This window comes from Poecilia reticulata, chromosome 22, assembly GCF_904066995.2.
Source record: "Poecilia reticulata chromosome 22, P_reticulata-male-v2, whole genome shotgun sequence".
Classification (NCBI taxonomy): Eukaryota; Metazoa; Chordata; class Actinopteri; order Cyprinodontiformes; family Poeciliidae; genus Poecilia; species Poecilia reticulata.
This window is the reverse complement of record NC_088851.1, coordinates 11561968-11581538: the sequence shown is the minus strand read 5'-3', so window position 1 is coordinate 11581538 and position 19571 is coordinate 11561968. Positions and strand designations below refer to the sequence as shown.

The following is a 19571-nucleotide window of genomic DNA, read 5'->3' as shown; positions in this document are numbered from 1 at the left end:
ATAATACCACAGATTAAAAATTAAAAGGCCACACAATATGCTGGGCATAATAATCATTTTGTAAATGTTTCATTTTCTCTATTAAAGTAAAACCTAAAATTCATCTGATATCCTGAAAGCTGAAAAATGAATTTTCAGCTGCTTCTATCCATGAAATCATTTTTTTTCGCTGGTTTCACAACTGTTACAAACTGTGACTTTTCCACTGAGTCCAGACATTCAATTTCGGAGGCTCTGGTCACAGGATGTCTCAGGGCCCCGTATCAGTCTACTGTAATGCATGACATTTAATTATGTTTCTATTCTGGTCCATTACCACCGAGTCAGGTCTAATCTGTTTTCCTCTTGAGCTCCACAACATAGCCCTCTTGAGGTTCTCCATCAAGACGTAGAGCCATCACTGGAGAACTTGCGTGTTTTTCTTCTTAGCTCGGCCTCTCAGGGACTCTGGTGTGAGCAAAGTCAGATTGCAGGAGTGTCTTCAAGTGCCTATCCAAAGTGCGATAAAGAAAGCTTTTTAATCCACTGAGATGATTTCTCGATGTAACCTCCCCAGAGCTCCAGCAGCATCAGGTGTTGCTCCACTCAGGCTGCATCTGGACAGTGTTGAAGCCCAAGTGTGTCTCCCTGCTCTCTGACAGATGGAAAGAAAGGCATTAAAGCCGCCCACCCCCACCCCTCTCCTCCCCCGGTCCTGCTCTCTTGACCAGCAGCCTTTGATAATATCTGGCAGGAGAAGGCGTGTACCAGTGGCAACAGGAGATGGACAAACATTAAAGTCTCATCACTCACAAGTCCTGATCGTCTGACAGACTCAACCGCGTTCACTGGAGTGTCTTTGATTAAGTTGCTTTGTAATGGAGCTGCTAATGTTTTCCAGCAAGTGTTAAGGGAAGAGATGGCTTGGAAAGGTCACTTTTTAATCGTCCATTGTCCAATCTTGTTAGGTCAACTAAATAAAGATAACTCTTGCTTGATTTTGTTTGTTTACAATGAAATAAGTAAGCACATTTAGGCAAAACATTCATTTTAATTGAACCAACTTTACCAATTAAAGATAGAGGAAGAGCCATCCATCGCTCCAGCTCTGCTTTAGATGATGTGTAATTCTTTTGGCAGATTTTGTCATATGAAGAAGTAATATTGATACCAATGTATATGAAACTATCAGGGCACCATTTAAATGAACCAGACAACAACTTTTTTCTTCTCTCATGTTAATAAGGAAACGCTTCAGTTTCAGCAAAAGAAAAATAAATCCTTCAGAAAGATCACAACTGTCAACCTAACTTAGGTTTGGTTGTGTTTTTAATTGACGACGTATGCGTGATTTGATTTGATTTATTTCAAACATGTTTTTAAAAGCAAGAAGCAATCAGTAGGACAGAGAAAACCTGTGCATACATAGCCAAGAACAAGAAGAAGTGTTTGAAAAGAAGTAGGAGTTGTCATGATCCGTGTTTCTGTGTTTATTTTCTAGTTTCTGTGTGATCCTGTTCCCTGTTAGTCCTGTCTCTGCGTCTTTCCCCGTTGATTGTCTCCCAGGTGTGTCTCGTTCCCGTGATTGCCCCGTGTGTATTTAGTCTCCCCTGTTGTCTGTGTTCTTCGTCGGGTCCTTGTCAATTGAATGTCGATTGATGTCACCTGTCTCCGTGCTGCCAGTTTTTCCTCGTGCTGTTTCCCTGTTGTTCCTTGTTCCCTGTTCTTTGTCATTAAATTCATCATTTTCCGTCACAACCTGGGCCTAAGCGTCATCTCCTCACCTACCACCACATCACATCCTGACAGAAGGACCCGACCAAACGAACGGTGAGGAAGCTATGGCATACTGCCCCCCAGGTGTGGGACCACGTCGCCACGAGCGCCCTAAACCGCTGGAGGTCCCGGCCCCTGGGCGCTGGAATCACCAGCGCTCTGAGCCGCCGGAGGTCCCGGTCCCAAGGCACCCAAGTCACCAACGCGACGACAAGCTGAGTCCCTGGTGGGGAGCACGTATGGCGTACTGCCCCCCAGGTGTGGGACCACGTCGCCACGAGCGCCCTAAACCGCTGGAGGTCCCGGCCCCTGGGCGCTGGAATCACCAGCGCTCTGAGCCGCCGGAGGTCCCGGCCACTGGGCGCTGGCGTCACCATCGCTCTGGGCCACCGGAGGTCCCGGTCCCGGAGCATCGACGTCGTCGCCGCCATCGGCCTCCGAGGTTTCCAGCGCCCGCTGCCGGCGTGCAGCCACCCGAGCTTCCTGCACCCGCTGCCGGCGTGCAGCTCCCCGAGCTTCCTGCGGTAGCTGCTGACGAGCAGCCGCCCGTCCCTCCAGAGTCCCCTAGCGTCCCTCCAGAGTCCCCTAGCGTCCCTCCAGAGTCCCCTAGCGTCCCTCCAGAGTCCCCTAGCGTCCCTCCAGAGTCCCCTAGCGTCCCTCCAGAGTCCCCTAGCGTCCCTCCAGAGTCCCCTAGCGTCCCTCCAGAGTCCCCTAGCGTCCCTCCAGAGTCCCCTAGCGTCCCTCCAGAGTCCCCTAGCGTCCCTCCAGAGTCCCCTAGCGTCCCTCCAGAGTCCCCTAGCGTCCCTCCAGAGTCCCCTAGTGTCCTTCCGCCCGAGCTCCCAGCTCCCGCAGCAGCCGGCGCTCCGCCCGAGACTCCGCCAGGCCGTCCTGCCGGTCCCCCGGCTTCTGCTCCGCCCGAGCCCCAGTCTCCAGCGCCCGCAGCAGCCGGCGCTCCGCCAGAGCTCCCAGCGCCCGCAGCAGCCGGCGCTCCGCCAGAGCTCCCAGCGCCCGCAGCAGCCGGCGCTCCGCCAGAGCTCCCAGCGCCCGCAGCAGCCGGCGCTCCGCCAGAGCTCTCCGAGTCCGCTGCCGGTGCGCAGCTCCCCGGTGCTCCCCCTGAGACTCCAGCCGGCCGTCCTGCCGGTTCCCCGGCCTCTGCTCCGCCCGAGCTCCCAGCGCCCGCAGCAGCCGGCGCTCCGCCAGAGCTCCCCGAGTCCGCTGCCAGTGCGCAGCTCCCCGGCGCTCCGCCGGAGACTCCGCCCGGCCGTCCTGCCGGCTCCCCGGCCTCTGCTCCGCCCGAGCCCACGGCCTCTGCTCCGCCCGAGCCCACGGCCTCTGCTCCGCCCGAGCCCACGGCCTCTGCTCCGCCCGAGCCCACGGCCTATGCTCCGCCCGAGCCCACGGCCTATGCTCCGCCCGAGCCCACGGCCTATGCTCCGCCCGAACCCCAGTCTCCAGCGCCTGCAGCAGCCGGCGCTCCGACCGGCCCACCGCGGCTCAAGCTCCGCCTCCAGCGTCGCCGCCCACCGCGGCTCAAGCTCCGCCTCCAGCGTCGCCGCCCACCGCGGCTCAAGCTCCGCCTCCAGCGTCGCCGCCCACCGCGGCTCAAGCTCCGCCTCCAGCGTCGCCGCCCACCGCGGCTCAAGCTCCGCCTCCAGCGTCGCCGCCCACCGCGGCTCAAGCTCCGCCTCCTGCGTCGCCGCCCACCGCGGCTCAAGCTCCGCCTCCTGCGTCGCCGCCCACCGCGGCTCAAGCTCCGCCTCCTGCGTCGCCGCCCACCGCGGCTCAAGCTCCGCCTCCTGCGTCGCCGCCCGCCGGACCTCCCACGAGAGGTCTACCTCCTGTGCCGTGGACGGCCCCCGGAAGGGTTTTTTGTGTTTGGATTCCTGTTTGGACCTGGGTTTTGTTTTCTGGACTCTGGCCCTCCTACCGTCGCCCCTCCGCCCACCCTGTTGGGATCTGGTTTTGTTTTCTGGACTCTGGCCCTCCTGCCGTCGCCCCTCCGCCCACCCTGTTGGGTTGTTTTTTGTTTTTTTCGTTGGACTTTTTCTGTTGGGCGCCTGGTAGTCGCCCCTTGAGGAGGGGGTACTGTCATGATCCGTGTTTCTGTGTTTATTTTCTAGTTTCTGTGTGATCCTGTTCCCTGTTAGTCCTGTCTCTGCGTCTTTCCCCGTTGATTGTCTCCCAGGTGTGTCTCGTTCCCGTGATTGCCCCGTGTGTATTTAGTCTCCCCTGTTGTCTGTGTTCTTCGTCGGGTCCTTGTCAATTGAATGTCGATTGATGTCACCTGTCTCCGTGCTGCCAGTTTTTCCTCGTGCTGTTTCCCTGTTGTTCCTTGTTCCCTGTTCTTTGTCATTAAATTCATCATTTTCCGTCACAACCTGGGCCTAAGCGTCATCTCCTCACCTACCACCACATCACATCCTGACAGGAGTATGTGAACAATCCTACTGCTTATCTCTATTTAATTAAATATAATACTTACTGACTCAATAAATATAAAATTGTTTTATGCAAAACGGATTAAAACTCTGTGTCCCAATTGAGCATCACTTAAAAGCCGAGTATTGCTGTCCGCCATGTCCATACCTTCATAAGCGTGTTGTAACTATGTTCTTATTTGTATGTGTAACAGGACAAGGCACCACAAAGCTCCATTAATCTGGACCTGGTTTCATGATTATGACAATGAGTTCAATAAACTCATCATCTCAATCTAATCAAGCACCGTTGGGATGTGGTAGAGCAGAAGATCTGCATCATGGATGCAGTGACTGTGGGGTGCCGTCATGTCAATATGGACAAAAACATCTGACAAATATTTGTGACATTTTGGTAAATTAAGGCAGTTCTGGAGGCAAAAGGGTGTCTGGTCCAATTTTAGTGATTTGTACACCAAAGTCACTTGTGAGTCCAAACTGGAGGACAAGAGCTGAGAAAGAATTTCAACGTTTCTTAGGAAAGAGGGAAGGCTGCAGTCGGTTCAGTGGGGGCAAGAAGGAAGTTTTCCACACCGCTCATGTCCAACCCTCTCCATTTCTTCATGTTTACTTCCATGTTCAGGAGTTTACATGCCAATTCCATTACAGGGATTAAAATAGTTTGTTTGAGCCATCCTCAAACTCTGCTCCCCTTGTCCTTCTTAGTTCCCTTAACCCTTTGCACCACTTACAGAGTTCCACGTCTCTGGAATGGGTTTGGGGATTACAGGACAAGCGAACACAAGGCAGCTGGATGTGAGGACTGTTCCAAAATGAAACCTTTGCTTGAGCAAAAGCTTGGGTTCTGTCCATGTTTGTGGTGGATGTCTGCAGCGGTGAAAGGAGGAAAAAAACGCCCCAGTACCACATCGTGCTCAGGAGTCGAGGTGGCGTGGTCGCCTTTGAGCTTCTGTTGATCACTGGCTGGCGTCCACAGGTGAGTGACTCCCAGCAGGACTCAGTGACACTGTCACAGAAGTGAGATCAGCCCTCTCTTCCCGAGAAGCGACAAAGTACTGCTGACCTAGCCCCCACCCCAAAAAACATCCAAAGGCAAAAGTCTAAAGATCAGAGAGTGTTGTTCAGTCAGTAGCAAGGAATGGAAGGTGAGCTTTCCAGACACACAAATATAACAAAACAACTTGTCATACACAGAATGCCCTCATAAGGACATTTCCTAGGAAATTAAAAAATTAAGGAGAGGCGAGTAGCATTGTTAAATAAGTTGAACACTCTCTTCTGGTGGGTCTGAGCCACACGCAGCAGGTACTGAGTGGGCTCAGAGAGGCCAAGCCTGGTCAACAACAAGGAAAAGGGGGCATCCGCATCGTTGCTTGTGCTCCCAACAAAACAAAACAAAACAAAACCTTAATTGAGTCGCAGTGAAAGATATTTTACTTGTGATGACTTGAAATGTGATTTTGTTTCACCCTTTTTAACCGGTACATGAAACTGATAGGCCGATCTTTATCTTATCCGTTTGCAACAAACTGTTCCACAAGGGCGCTTTGTTTGTTTTCACAGCGTGTTTCTGTTTTTCAGCTTGCGTGGTTAACGGGTCCAAACTGATGCGTGTGTGGACTTGTCTTGGCGGATGATGCATCGAATAGGATAAGCACATCGTTCTGAGGCAACGTTGCAATATCGTGTGTTTGAGCCTCAAAGTAGAAACACCCTGCTGTGAAATGAGCTCAATGTGTTTGTCATTGTGTCGCAAATTAAAGAAGAGTAAAACAAACGGGAAGTCGTTTTTTTTAAACAATAACTAAATTTTAAATTATTTTTTTAAACGACCCACAAAATTGTAAAATTTACTTTGTTAGAAATCAGTGAAGATGTTTAAAAAGACCAACTTTAAGCACCACTAACAGATTTTTTTTTTACTTTTTAGATCAAAAATGGTTTCTAAGCATTAGCGATTAATTGCTGATTGAGTTTTGGTAACTATAACACTTACAGTTTAGTTTATATGTGTCTTTATGTCTCCAATGTGACATCTGGTGGCAAAGTGTCAAGTTGCAACCAAGTGGCTGGGCCTTTCGCTTCAAATAAAATAAAGTTTGATTGAAACAACAACTTAAAACAACAGTTTTTTTTTTAACCAGACCGTTTTTGTTCTGGAACAGTGTGGTTAGTTGAGATTAGCAATTTTAAAATAATAATTAAAAAAATATATGAAAAATAAATGTTAGAAATAAAATCTGATCACACACGGAAAAGAGTATCAAAAAAAAAGAAAGAAAACAATAAGATTATTTACAATTTTTATTAAGTTACCACCGCTATGGGTTGTTTTGTATTATTAATCAGGATGCAATTCATGTTAGTATAATGTACCAATTATTACTTAAGATAATTATAACAATAAAGTCAGCCAAAGTGGGTTTTTTTCAGCATCCCAAATGGCTAGGAGTGTTTGAACCTATGTTTTGGTGCACACAGTGCTATACTACAGGCTAGAGCTGTGGGCCTTATGCAGTTAAGTTTGTTTTACACAAGCAAATTACAACAGATTGATAGGTAGTTAAGTGACAGCAAGTTTCTTGGAAATGATCTTTCAAATTGCCGTTTTCAAAGAATCCCTCATAAATGCAGCAACACTTGTAAAAATCTCTTTCGTAATGAGTAGAAAAAAAAACACAGCCAAAGGAGAGGGCAGCGAAACGCAGCTAATGAACAAAACAGAGCTTGAGAATGCACTTAAGATTGCTGTCATTTTGTGTAACTTGCTTTAGGTCAAAGGTTTGCATAGAAGTCAACATTTTTCAAGAACTTCAAAAATGTAGCAACGGTGTATGTGTTTATGGTCATTTTCAATAAATCAAAGTGTTGAAAAGTTACTGTACTTCAACATGTGAGCTAAGAGAAACACGTGATGTGTATTAATTACACGCAGACTGACGTTTTTCCTCTTTCTTTCTGTTTCTTAAATATCTATATTAAAGGGGATAAGTAAATAACTTCAGAGACACTTGATACTGGCATCACTGCTTTAAACTCTATGATAGATAGATAGATAGATAGATAGATAGATAGATAGATAGATAGATAGATAGATAGATAGATAGATAGATAGATAGATAGATAGATAGATAGATAGATAGATAGATAGATAGATAGATAGATAGATAGATAGATAGATAGATAGATAGATAGATAGATAGACAGACAGATATAGATTCCCCTCTTTTAATTTATCAACTCTTCTTACATCTCAAATTAACCCCAGGAAGAATACATGGAAGCATATAGTTGCATCAAGTTAATTATGATCAAATGTCACCAAGCTTAGCATGTAAAAATAAATAAAAAAATAAAAACTGTGAGCGGCTTCCTATATTCAAGCGGAGGAGGAAAGAAGGTGGGTTATCCAAGGTGTCTGAGACAGATGAGGGAGGTGGGGGTAAGAGGACGGAGGAGGAGGGCAAATTGGGCGGACACATAAAAACTGTAGGAACCGTAGATGCTGGATCATTTGGAGAGTTTGCCCGTCCTCTGCGCACCGACTGTTCTGGAAAACCCGCCTGAGAGCCGGCTTTTAGAGCTTTCACTGAAGGATAAATGTGCTGAAAAGTCACCCAACTTCTCCTCCAAGGCTCAATTTTTTCTTTTTCTTTCATTTTTTTCTTTTCTTTTCTTTTCTTTCTTTTTTTTTTTTTTTACGGCGGAGCGCCTGGACTGTTTTGAGTCATCTTTTTTTTTTCTTTCTTTTTCATACCAGGATACCTGTACCTCTACTGATGGTAAGCGCTCCTCGGCTGCCCGAAACACTCACACTTCTCGCAGATTTGACCAACAGAACATTTCAGAATTTATAGGAGGAACTTTAGACGATTTACGGTATTTTTATTGGGATATTTATTCTCTTGTGTTTGGGGGCGTCTGAACGATTGTGCTGAAAGCCTGAAAACAATTCTGAACTAAAATTCAGCAATGCAAACGATTTCCCTTGCGCTTTGATGATCCGATTTGAGATGAAGGGAGATGAATGCGATCATTAACACTTATGGATTGACACAACCAAGATAGTGAGATCTTTTCCAAACAACGCGTCCGATTTTACTGCGCTTCCTGACTTTTTTTTGCCCCCCGATCCACTCAAAATATGTTTCCACATCATAGTCTTTATTGATTAAAAATATTTTTTCTAAATAATAATACAATAAGTACAACAGTTTTTACTCCGGTGTACAGAGGTGCACGCAGTGACAAAAAAAAAGGGAAAATAAATTAATTTTAATTCAAATCTATATTTGGCAAATTTTCCATGCGCAGTTACAATCTGTGAAACATTTGTTTGCAACTGTAATTCGTTGGCTGTTGAACTTAAGCATTCAAACATGAGTTTCAATACTAATAATAACAGTAATAAAAAATTATACAGCCTCTTCATTATGAGGTGTCGGAAGATATAGGACGGGGAAGTTGGTTCATTTAAAAAAAAATTACCATCAATCTCCTTTCAGTGATCTCATCATCTATAAATATCTGAATTTGAAGTACAAGAAAAACCAGAACTAAAAAGTATAAGGCACTTCTTTAGCTGTAAAGTCTCTCATCTGATCAAAATGAATCCTCATCTACTGTTTTGTCCCCCATCCCCAGGGCTCAGATATATGGTCTTTATTATTTATTTTCTTAGAAAAGCAAAAAGTCATAGATCAGAACTCACTAAACTTTGATTGAAGGTCTTGTCAAACACTGAAAACTATTTTTTTTCTGTCACATTTATGTATTGCATCAAAACAACCTCCAATGTCTCCTAACCAGTAACATGTTCTTTGACACACTTTGAGCTTAGTTAAACATTAGGGATACATGCCTTAATGCTTTAGTGGCATGAACTTGTAATGTGTTCGTCTTCTGTTTTTATTCAAAACGACTATACCTATCAAAGAAAATGCAGGACGTTTTAATGTGTTTCAGTACTTCTTCAAAGGAGAAGTACTGAAACTTCTCCTTTGAGAATAGTCTTGAACTATTTAATTGGAAAAACAAATCTTCTCTATATCTGGATTGTGATTGTTTTCCAAATCTTTCATAAATTTAGGAATGCATTAAAAAGCAACCCTGAAAGAGGATCAAAGAATCAGCCAAGAAAACCACAATTCATGGTGTGAGTTTTGTGTTACTATTGTTTGGTAATGATAACATGCCCTAAACTCCTACAACTCTACAAAACTCTCCATTTGGAAGGCCACCAAAAATAATAACGCACGTAGATGTGTGTGAACGCGTAATATCGCTGTAACTACATGCTGAAAAACACAGCTTCCATTTACGACAGACACGCTGCTGCAGACGCCTTTAATGTTAAAATCAGGTCATAGATCTGTTCCCGTGGCAACTTGTTGCACTCTTCTCTCCCTCCCTGCCCCGTTCCCATCTTCCCTCCCACCATCCCTGTCAAATTCCTCAGGAAACACATCTGAAGAGCCATGTGCATAGTCTGATCACATTATCTCTGGTCAGAGAGAGACCAAGAAGGAGGGAGGGGACGGAGAGGCAGGAGCAGGACCGAGCAAAGCCAAGGGCAGTTTACTGCTGCGGCCTAATTGCACCCTGCTCTGCATTTGTCATTGCAAAAAAGAAAAAAAAAGTGTTTGTCTGCTGCTTGGTTGCAGTGATTTTTGAATCCACAGCAACTTGAGCAAATTTATAGTTAAAGTCCTGCTTTTGGTTGATTGAGAGGAGTTGAACAGGAAAATGTTGAAACTTTCTTCAACAAACACGAAAACACATAACTTTGTCATTTTTTTCTTTTCAAATTTTGAAGGATTTTCACTGACTGTAATTTTAATTCCCCTTTCATCATCGTCACACCACTATGCGTTGTCTGTGTGCTGTGGCCTGCAGCTTTCTCAGTGGCTGGTTACAGTTACAAGATGTCCTGTATGGTCACTGTTTTTCACTGCTATGAATCCCTGTAATCATGGGAGAGGCCCTCTCTGTACAATGAACGTTTGTTGTCAGAGATGTGCACTCACTGAATCACACTCACACACACACACACACACACACACACACACACATACACACACACACACACACGCACACACACAGACGCGTTTATCCCAGCACCCCATGGGTAATAGAGCTGATCATGTTCTGACCCCTCCTCTCCCTCGCTTCGCCGCAGTTCTCACGAATATGCGAGCGGCGGCACACATTTAGTGCAAAAGAGCAGACGTGCCTCTTTTTTTGTGTATGTGTGTGTGTTGTTTTTTTTTTTTGTTTTTTTTTACACACACTTTGGATCCAGTGTCATGACCGAGAAAGAAGGGTCATGCCGAGGTCACCCTAATGCTGTTAGGGGGAAAAAAATGATCCTTGATTGCATGTACAGTGAGCCATGCAAGGGCTGAGATAATCACACAGATACCAAACCTGGCACAGTCGTGCACAGGGAAACTACGCAAAAAAAAAACAGAAGCGTGTATATGCTGTTCTTGGGAATATAATGCTTTGCAGGAGTGTTCAGACTGCCCCAAGTTTTTTTTTTTTCTTTTCCCCCCACGTTTTGTCACATCACAGCAACAAACCTCAATGTCTTCTGTTCAGATTTAATGTAATAGTAGTGCTCGGTTGTCAAGTTTGAGTAAAAAAGGAAAAACTCAAATAAAAATCTGAAAACCTGTGTTTGTATCCTGTCCCCTTAACTCTTGCACTCCAAATAAAACCCAGCGTTGTCTTCACAGTTTACTTAAGAAGTCACCTAATTTGCAAATGCAGTCCACCTGTGGGGAATTTAAGCTTGGCAAAAGTAGATCTGTTCTCTAAAGGCCTCTGAGATTTTGTTGGAGAATAACCAGAGAAGTTTCAAACAGGTTAGGTTGTTAAGTAATACGCCGCAGTACTACTTAATCATCATCCAGAAATGGAAGGAGCATAGATGAACTACAAACCTACGAACACACGGCCATCGATCTAAGTCAACAGCATCTAGAGGAGTTGTAGGGATCCACAGCTCTGGTGGGAGAATCTGTAGCCAGGAAAAGCATAAGCCATGCCCTCCACAAATCTGGCCTTTGTGAAAGAAAGCCACTGTTTAATGGAAGCAACGAAAAAGTCCTGCAGTTTGTTGCAAGTCATGTCAGGAGCAACATTCAAAAATAGTGTCAGATTATCACCATGAGCACAAAAACCCATAATGATGGCAGCATGATGCTGTGGGAATGCCTTTCTCTAGGAAGTATGTCAGAGCTGAGAGGTGGCCCTACAGACTCTCTTCTTCAAAGGAAAATAAAAAATAAAAGTTAAGCACCACGTATCACGTTCCTTCTACTTCACAATTACACACTACTTCCTGCAAAAGAAAATAATGATAACAAAGTGAGGAAATGTGAAAACCTTTTAAGGGATGTGAATACTTTTGCAAGGCACTGCATGTGTCACTCTCTGTATACTACTGCTTGGATGTGCACCAGATAAAAAAAAAAAAAAAAAAAGCATAATTGAAGGCCTGCGTTGCTCCACAGTGCTCCCTCACAAATTTGGCTCTTTTATAAGTGTGACTCAGCAGCAGATAATAACTTAAATGAGCTCTTAAAGCCAAACGGCACGTCGTTTTATGTAGATTGAGCAGCTCTGTATTATTTCCCTCTTTAATCCGCGTCGGATGCAGTTATTGAACGTCTGTTTGCTGTCTGTGTTGAGGTTAGAGCAGTAAGTGATCAGCTGTCTGTTTTGTGGCACATACCTCCTTACATTCCAGTTGCAGCAAATAGCTAGCTTACCCACAACCCAAAATGATAAGCCTTAAAGAGACACTGGGTCTCTCTGCTACACACCCACACACACACACGCACACACACACACATTCTCATGTGCTGGTCTTCAAGTAAATGCCATGTAGCAACCTCAAGTGTTTGCAGCCGCGCTGAGTTTACAACCCCCCCTGCACCCCCTCCCCGTGTGTTTTCGACTGTATCTTTCAGGAACAGGGTCACTCCAACGCCCTCTTGCAGCCTCCCAACACCACCTAACATTTCCTGGAAGAACGTGTCCATTGCGTGCTCCCAAGAAACATGGACTGTTTTCCCATGCTTTCTTTTCTGTCGGTAAGTACATGGACAGTCCTCTCCCCTCACAGGGACCCTCGGGGTTTTTTTTTTTCTTTTCTTTTTTCATGGCATTAGTCGAGAACTGAGCCAAAGGTGTTGGGTAGCGTGTGTGCACGAGGAAGAGTGCCTCTTTTTCTTTTTTTTTTCTTTTTTTTTTTAAATGTGACGCAAGCAAGCAACGAGAAGGCTCTGAGGTTTGCTCCATGAGTTACACATTTGCCATGACCCCAGGGCTGCCTCTTTTACTTGTGCAACTGTAGTGCAGGAGACAAGTGGAAAAGGGTGGAGGGAAAGAGGATTGCATTTAAAATGCTGGAGTCTGGAACCAGCTGTTTACAGTCGGAGGATGTCACAAAAGATAAACAAAAAGCAGACTTATCTGATGGGAGTCTGCTTTACTCTAAACACGACTGCATTATTGAAGGTGATTAGTCTGCATTTAGCGGGAATGGGTAAATAAGAGGGTGGGATGTGGGAGTTTGTGTGAGATGCATTGTGGAAAAGGAAAGAGTAACCTTTCTTTCTCCTCATGTCCTCTGACCCACCTGCCTCAGCTCAGACCTGTCCTAATCATTTATCGCCCTGTTCCATCTGCTGCCCCCGCCAGAGACATCATGATTCCTGGTAATCGAATGCTGATGGTCATTTTATTATGCCAAGTCCTGCTGGGAGAGAGCAACCATGCCAGTCTGATACCTGAAGAAGGGAAGAAGAAAGTACCTGGCCTGCAGGGTCGTTCGGCCGCTCAGAGCCATGAACTGTTGCGGGACTTTGAGGCCACGCTGCTGCACATGTTCGGCCTCAAGAGGCGGCCGCGGCCCAGTCGCTCCGTCACCGTGCCCCGCTACCTGCTGGACCTCTATCGGCTGCAGTCGGGGGAGGCCGAAGAGGCCGGAGCGCACGACATCGACTTCGAGTATCCCGAGAGGTCCGCCAGCCGGGCCAACACTGTGAGGGCCTTCCACCATGAAGGTAGGGAAGCCCGGGGGGAACGTTTTCACAAGACGGACATCGAAATTAGATGTTAGTCAATGCACAAATTATGACGTTAATGTGAGTGTTCTGTTCTGTTGAGGAGCTTCAGCGGCAGCGATGTGCTTTAGAGCATGGCAGCAGATTGCAGAGAATTCAGACTAAGACAAAAAAATGCAAGAGTGCTCCACCCATCTCGCCATGACCAAGGAATCTAAGGATGTGGTCACCAAGCACAGTCTGCAGAGAGTCATAAAATTCAGCTAGACAAGTTCTCCAGAGGCTAATTTGACAGAGCTCTGTGTGTTTGGTTTGTAACTGAAGGAAAAGACATACCTTCATATTACTGACCTACACTTCTTGCTCCACCCAGCAGAACAGAGTTTTTTTTTTTTTAAAAAAGCCTGTTTCTTGGCGTCGAAACCTAGCGTGATCTTCTCTCATGTCCCCAGTTTATATGCAGGGCTCTTTAAGAAAGATCGTCCTCGCCGTGCAATTATCTTTAATGCTACTCCGCAGCCTTCTAAATAAAGGCCTCCGCTGCAAACAATGTAGGTGCTGAGAGAAAAACGCTGCCGTTCTTTGGGGCCGAAGGGCAAAAGCCCGTCTCATGAGCCAGTGGGTTGAAAAAGACGAGGAGATCAGAGAGAATTTCTGTGCATTGAGACGGCTACGTTTCAGCTCAAATGCAAATGGTTTTGCTTGCATTTTACAAGAAACTAGCTTGATAGAATTAAAAACATATATATATATATATATATATATATATATATATATATATATATATATATATATATATATATATATATATATATATATATATATATATATATATACAGATGTAGAATAAAAAGCTTCAAAGCAATATTCTGTTTGAAAGAAAAGGATTCAGAGTTTCCAAAATAAGTTAAGAGTTAATTATGGTAAATGTCAGATTTAGGAAACTGAGTTTTTATGACAGAAGAACAATGACTAAAACTTTTTTTTCATAATGTGTCTTATCAAACACACTTCAGAACCACACCGATATCAATCAAAAGACAAAAAGTTATGGTCTGGCATGAGAGCCGTATGACATGATAACGTAGAGTAAAAATACCCAAGTGTCACTGAAACAGCTCAAAAAATGTAAAAGTAAATATTTCACATCTAAACGCATTTAATAAAATCAGAAAAGCAATAACAATTTTTCTGTCTATAAAAATAAAAACAATAATAAAGGTGACTCTAAAAATCAGAATTATGATGTTTAAATCAACATGTATACTATATACTATACTATAGGACAAATATACTCACTAAATGTAGTGGAACATTTTAAGTATTTATTGTGCCAATATACTTCTTTGTGGTGTTTTGCTCTTCGTAGATGAATACAAGTATAAGAAGCTAATTTTAGCTGTACAATTTGGCAGGCTGTCTGTTCCTGTGGGGTCTTCGCTTCACCTCATAGCTATTTTAAAACATTACTTCATGATGCTCAGTCAAGGGCCAATCATGAGATTCCCATGGTAAGATAAGCTTAAAAAATACAACAGAAAGTGATAGAAAGTGATAGATTATTCATATCTATCACTTTTATTTACTGTTGTTTTGGATGTTAGTCCATAGACTTGAATAAAAATCTAGAATAAACTCTAAAGGAACAGTGCAGCTTTCCACCAGTTTTTATTTTTTTCCAGTTTAAAGAGAAAAATAGGCTGTAATAGGCTGTTATTAGTCAGGCTGTTTAGGTGGAGCTGGATCAAGTTGGGTCATAACATCCAATTACAAGTAGAAAAAACGTTTCGATTTGTGTTTAAAACAACACAGGTGCAATGTGGACTTGAAGTAATCCTAAGCTGCAAGCCAGCTCCTTGTTAATTCACCACATGCAAGTCCACAGTGTCCCTTCCTGCTTCTTTTCATGCCTGCAAATAAATCATCTTTTTTTATTTGTACCTCATTCTATTATCAGATTTTATATTTGATGCTGGTTGTAATTCTAGCCTCTGCAAATACAAGAGAATATGATCACTGATTTATGAAATAACACCTACTGCAACCACAAACCTAATTTTCTTACACTGCATGATTGCATTGGTATTATATCACTGGTAGCCCAGCAAGTAGGAAGTGAGGTATTATCAATATGTTCCAAGACAGATATTTCCTTTTTCCACGGTGGAGAGAAAATCATGCTACGGGTGTGTCTGCCACCAGCGGTACAACTGCATCAGACACAAAATGACAAAAAAAAAAAGCCATTTTGTTGGCAGTCATGTGGTTCATGCAAGAGCCGGAATGACAAATACTGCGTCAATGATTTTATTACAGTCTGTCTATTCACGTTACCCTATGAATAGCTCAGCTTGTGCATGGGTCTGTGCATCTCTACAACCATCTACCCTCACCTCCTTTGCTGAACTATCTTAATAACATGCTTTGAAGCATTTGAAGTGGGAGAGCTTGCTTTCATGGAGCACTGTTGTGTGATGGTGTGTGACTCAGTCAAGTTTAAACCACAGGGAGGTATAAGAGCCTTCAGCAGATGGATGGTTAGATGAGGAGACATGTTTACAGGAAAGGCAAAGCATTCATTGTGGACTTCAGCCTGGAAAATTATGATTTTTATTGACCAGGTGTAATGGGGAGTGGGGGAAAAAAGTATTTTTTTTCTGTTAAGCTACAAAGCAGACAAGACAAGAGAAGTGTGTGTGAGCGTGCTCAAAAGCCTGAATATCCTTTGGTTTTGAGTGCATAGCATTCCCACACAGTGGCCTTTTTCCCCCCACAGGCTTCAGATATATAAGATTCTATCGTATTGTCTGACTCCTTAATGATTATTCATGATGAAAATGATAAATGTCTTAAGTGGACAAACTGCGGAGGCAATCAAAAGCACAGCAGGTTTTAATAATAAGAACCACCTGGGCCAGATTAGGGCCTGGGTGTGAAATAACAGGGGTGGATTGAGCAGGAAAATAGTAGACACAACATTCCTTTCCCCAACAATGGTGATCTTGCCAGAAATCTGCAGACTGTGAGTGGAACAGGGAGCCTCCACTGTGTTTATGCTGTAGCTGTGGTACGTTAATCACCACCCTCGGTGTAATGCATGTTTCAGCAAAGTGCTCAAAGAAAAGCGCAGGGAGAATGGCAGGACGATCGTAAAAGAAAGGTAAAGAAAATGTAACAAAATTTTGACCTACTTATGATTTCTCCTGCCTCGGAGATCTTAAAAGGCATGACAGGAAAGTGGTGTCATTTACAATAAGGAGGAGGGATCTTAAAAGATTAACAGATGCATTTATTTTATTCCAGATTTTCTAAGCGTTATCCTGACAAACATCCCACACTTCTTCTCTTCCTTATTTTTAGAGCACATGGAGAGGATCCATGAGCTGGGTGATGGAGAATCCATGCCTCTCCGCTTCCTGTTCAACCTCAGCAGCATTCCAGAGGACGAGCTGCTTTCCTCTGCAGAGCTAAGACTCTACCGTAGTCAGATTGACGAGGAAACCGACGACGACAAGAGCCTGCACCGCATAAACATCTACGAGGTCCTGAAGCCCCCGCGGCCCGGGCAGCTCATCACCCAGCTTCTGGACACGCGCCTCGTTCGGCACAACGCGTCGCGGTGGGAGTCCTTTGATGTCAGCCCTGCCATCTTGCGCTGGAGTCGCGAGGGCCTCCCTAATTACGGTCTGGCTGTGGAGGTTCTGCACCTCAACCAGACCCCGCGCCACCAGGGCCGACACGTCCGCATCAGCCGCTCAGTGCACCAAGAGCCCAGGGAGGACTGGGAACAGTTACGCCCTCTTTTGGTTACTTTTGGTCATGACGGTAAGGGTCACCCGCTGACCCGGCGGACCAAGCGCAGCCCCAAACAGCGGGGCCGCAAAGGCAGGCGCAACTGCCGGCGCCATGCACTGTACGTAGACTTCAGTGATGTAAACTGGAATGACTGGATAGTGGCGCCGCCTGGCTATCAGGCGTATTACTGCCACGGGGAGTGCCCCTTCCCCCTGGCAGATCATTTAAACTCCACCAACCACGCCATTGTTCAGACGCTGGTGAACTCTGTGAATAACAACATTCCTAAGGCCTGCTGCGTACCAACAGAGCTCAGCGCCATCTCCATGCTCTACGTGGACGAACATGACAAGGTGGTCCTGAGAAACTACCAGGAAATGGTAGTGGAGGGCTGTGGCTGCCGCTAAGCGAACAACATCGCAAAAACTCTTGGACAAAAATAGCGCCTTGAACAAAGCAATGTGGACACTAAAACAAATCAGAAGGTCGTTTTTTTTTTTGTTTTTGTTTTTTAAATGTTCACTTGGACCCTTATTTATAACTCTAATGAGGTGTATGTTTGTCTCACTTTTTTGTTTTCTTTGACAATATGATCATATATTTTGACAAAATATATATATATTTATATCTACACATTAAAAATAAATTGAGTTCTTATTTTAAACATAAAGAAATTGTTTATCCTTCCATATTGTATATTGGATTTTGTAAGTTGTTTTTTTTTATTCAAAATATAGTAGCAAAAGTTTTAAAAAAAAAGAGAAAAAAAAACACCCCCAAAAGTATTAGGTTATTTGCTAGAAATATTTATTGCTTTCATAATAAAAATGAACTGCATTCTACCACCTACAAGCCATGTCACAAAAATATTATTTTTTATTTAGCAAATACAATTTTAAAGTTATTTATTGACATTTTCTGAACCAGTTAAGAACCAAATTAAAATGCATTAAAGTAAACTTAAGAAATAAAAGAAAACTGTCAACAAGAAATCTGTCAATCTCCATAAATTTTTGTGTAATTTAAACTGAAATTAATGCAAGACAAGTTTAATTATTACATGAATTACAGTTATGATTTGTTTTTCAGTTCGGATAGATCAGTTCAGAGTCAAAGAGTGGGACAAGAAGAGAAAATATGAAAAAGCAAAGACAGAACTGACCCAAGCAAACATTACAGGAAGAACATCTGAAAAAGACAAGTTTATAAATAAATAGACCAGTTGTAATAAAATTGCAACAATTTTTTAGAGTTTGAAAGTTGTGCAAACCATCAGATTTTAAATATGAATGTAGTCATTTCTGCCTGGGGCCTCCTCTACCGGATTCACATAAAAGAAAACGTTGATTATTAAGTGACATCACCCACGAATAACTTGTAAATAATTAAATAAATAAATAAAATAACATTTATTTAATTTGTACATTTATTATTACATTTTTTTAATGAAAAGCTCTTGCAAATATATTTACAGAGCATCTCAAAGCTGGAAGGTCTTTATGTTATTGGGCTTAAGTTGTCCTCAAATTTCACTTTAAAGTCAGGTAAGCTCACATGTGGTGGATGTGATACTTGATAAACCCATTCCAACCCTGTTGTGTTGTTCAGCCTGACTGTGTTGGGGTGATGTTTTGTTTTCTTTTTGTTGTTGTTGTTGTTCCAGACGTCCCCACGTTGGAGGCATGACTGTGCCTGATGCCCCGATACAACGTGGCTGAGTCCTTAGAAAGATCAAAGGTTAGACGCTCTGTCTCCTGCCTTTGTCTTCTCTGGCTCATGCCGGCGGAGGAAAGACGGCTGTCTCCAACGTGTCCCCCGCCAGACAAAAGACTTCAACATAACTTATTTACAAGCTGACGACTGGCCCAAATTATATGATAATGTTGAGAGAGTATCCCTTTGAACTGCTGAATGACACTCTGGTGTGAATTGTCTGCTAGAGATAATATTTGAATGAAAACAATGCAGTTTGATAATAGCAGAACGATATTTTAATGCTCTTGTTCCATAGTCCTCGAACTACACCAGGTTACTTGGTGGAATTAAACCAAGCACAATGAATACCAGGCACGTGTTCTAGCTAGCACATTGATAATTGCTTTAAATAGAAACTACAAAAAAATTGACAATAATTCAAAGCCACAGTTAACTACCTTCTACTTCTAAGTCAGAAAACCAGTGGAACATGCTAATTATTGTTCTTCAGCTAAATAGAAGCTACAAGCTAACTATTATTACCAATGATACAATAATTACTATTAACAGCAACAAGCTAACTTGCATTACCAGATGAGCCCAGTTACTATTGGGAGTAACAAGCTAACAGCTGTTTGCAGTGAGAAGCTAATTGACAAGTAAAATTATATTAGCATTGTAAAGAAAGCTATCATTAGCCACACAAGCTAACAGGATGCCTTTTTTTTGTTGCTTTTTTTATTGCATATTTAAAAACTAAAGGAACATGATCGTCAGCAGAGATTGAGCACTTTGTGTGAAGAGGATGCAACGA

The 19571-nt window shown here is 43.6% G+C and overlaps 1 protein-coding gene across 1 annotated transcript; it reads left to right on the top strand.

The window, feature by feature from the left end:
* The first annotated feature begins 7445 nt into the window (after positions 1 to 7445).
* Positions 7446 to 18464, top strand: bmp4 (bone morphogenetic protein 4). Its single transcript, XM_008399777.3, has 4 exons — positions 7446 to 7975; positions 12170 to 12292; positions 12903 to 13267; positions 16628 to 18464. Exons 3-4 carry the CDS (start codon positions 12910 to 12912, stop codon positions 17467 to 17469), a joined length of 1200 nt encoding a protein of 399 aa, XP_008397999.1. The 5' UTR covers positions 7446 to 7975; positions 12170 to 12292; positions 12903 to 12909; the 3' UTR covers positions 17470 to 18464.
* Positions 18465 to 19571: the final 1107 nt, after the last annotated feature.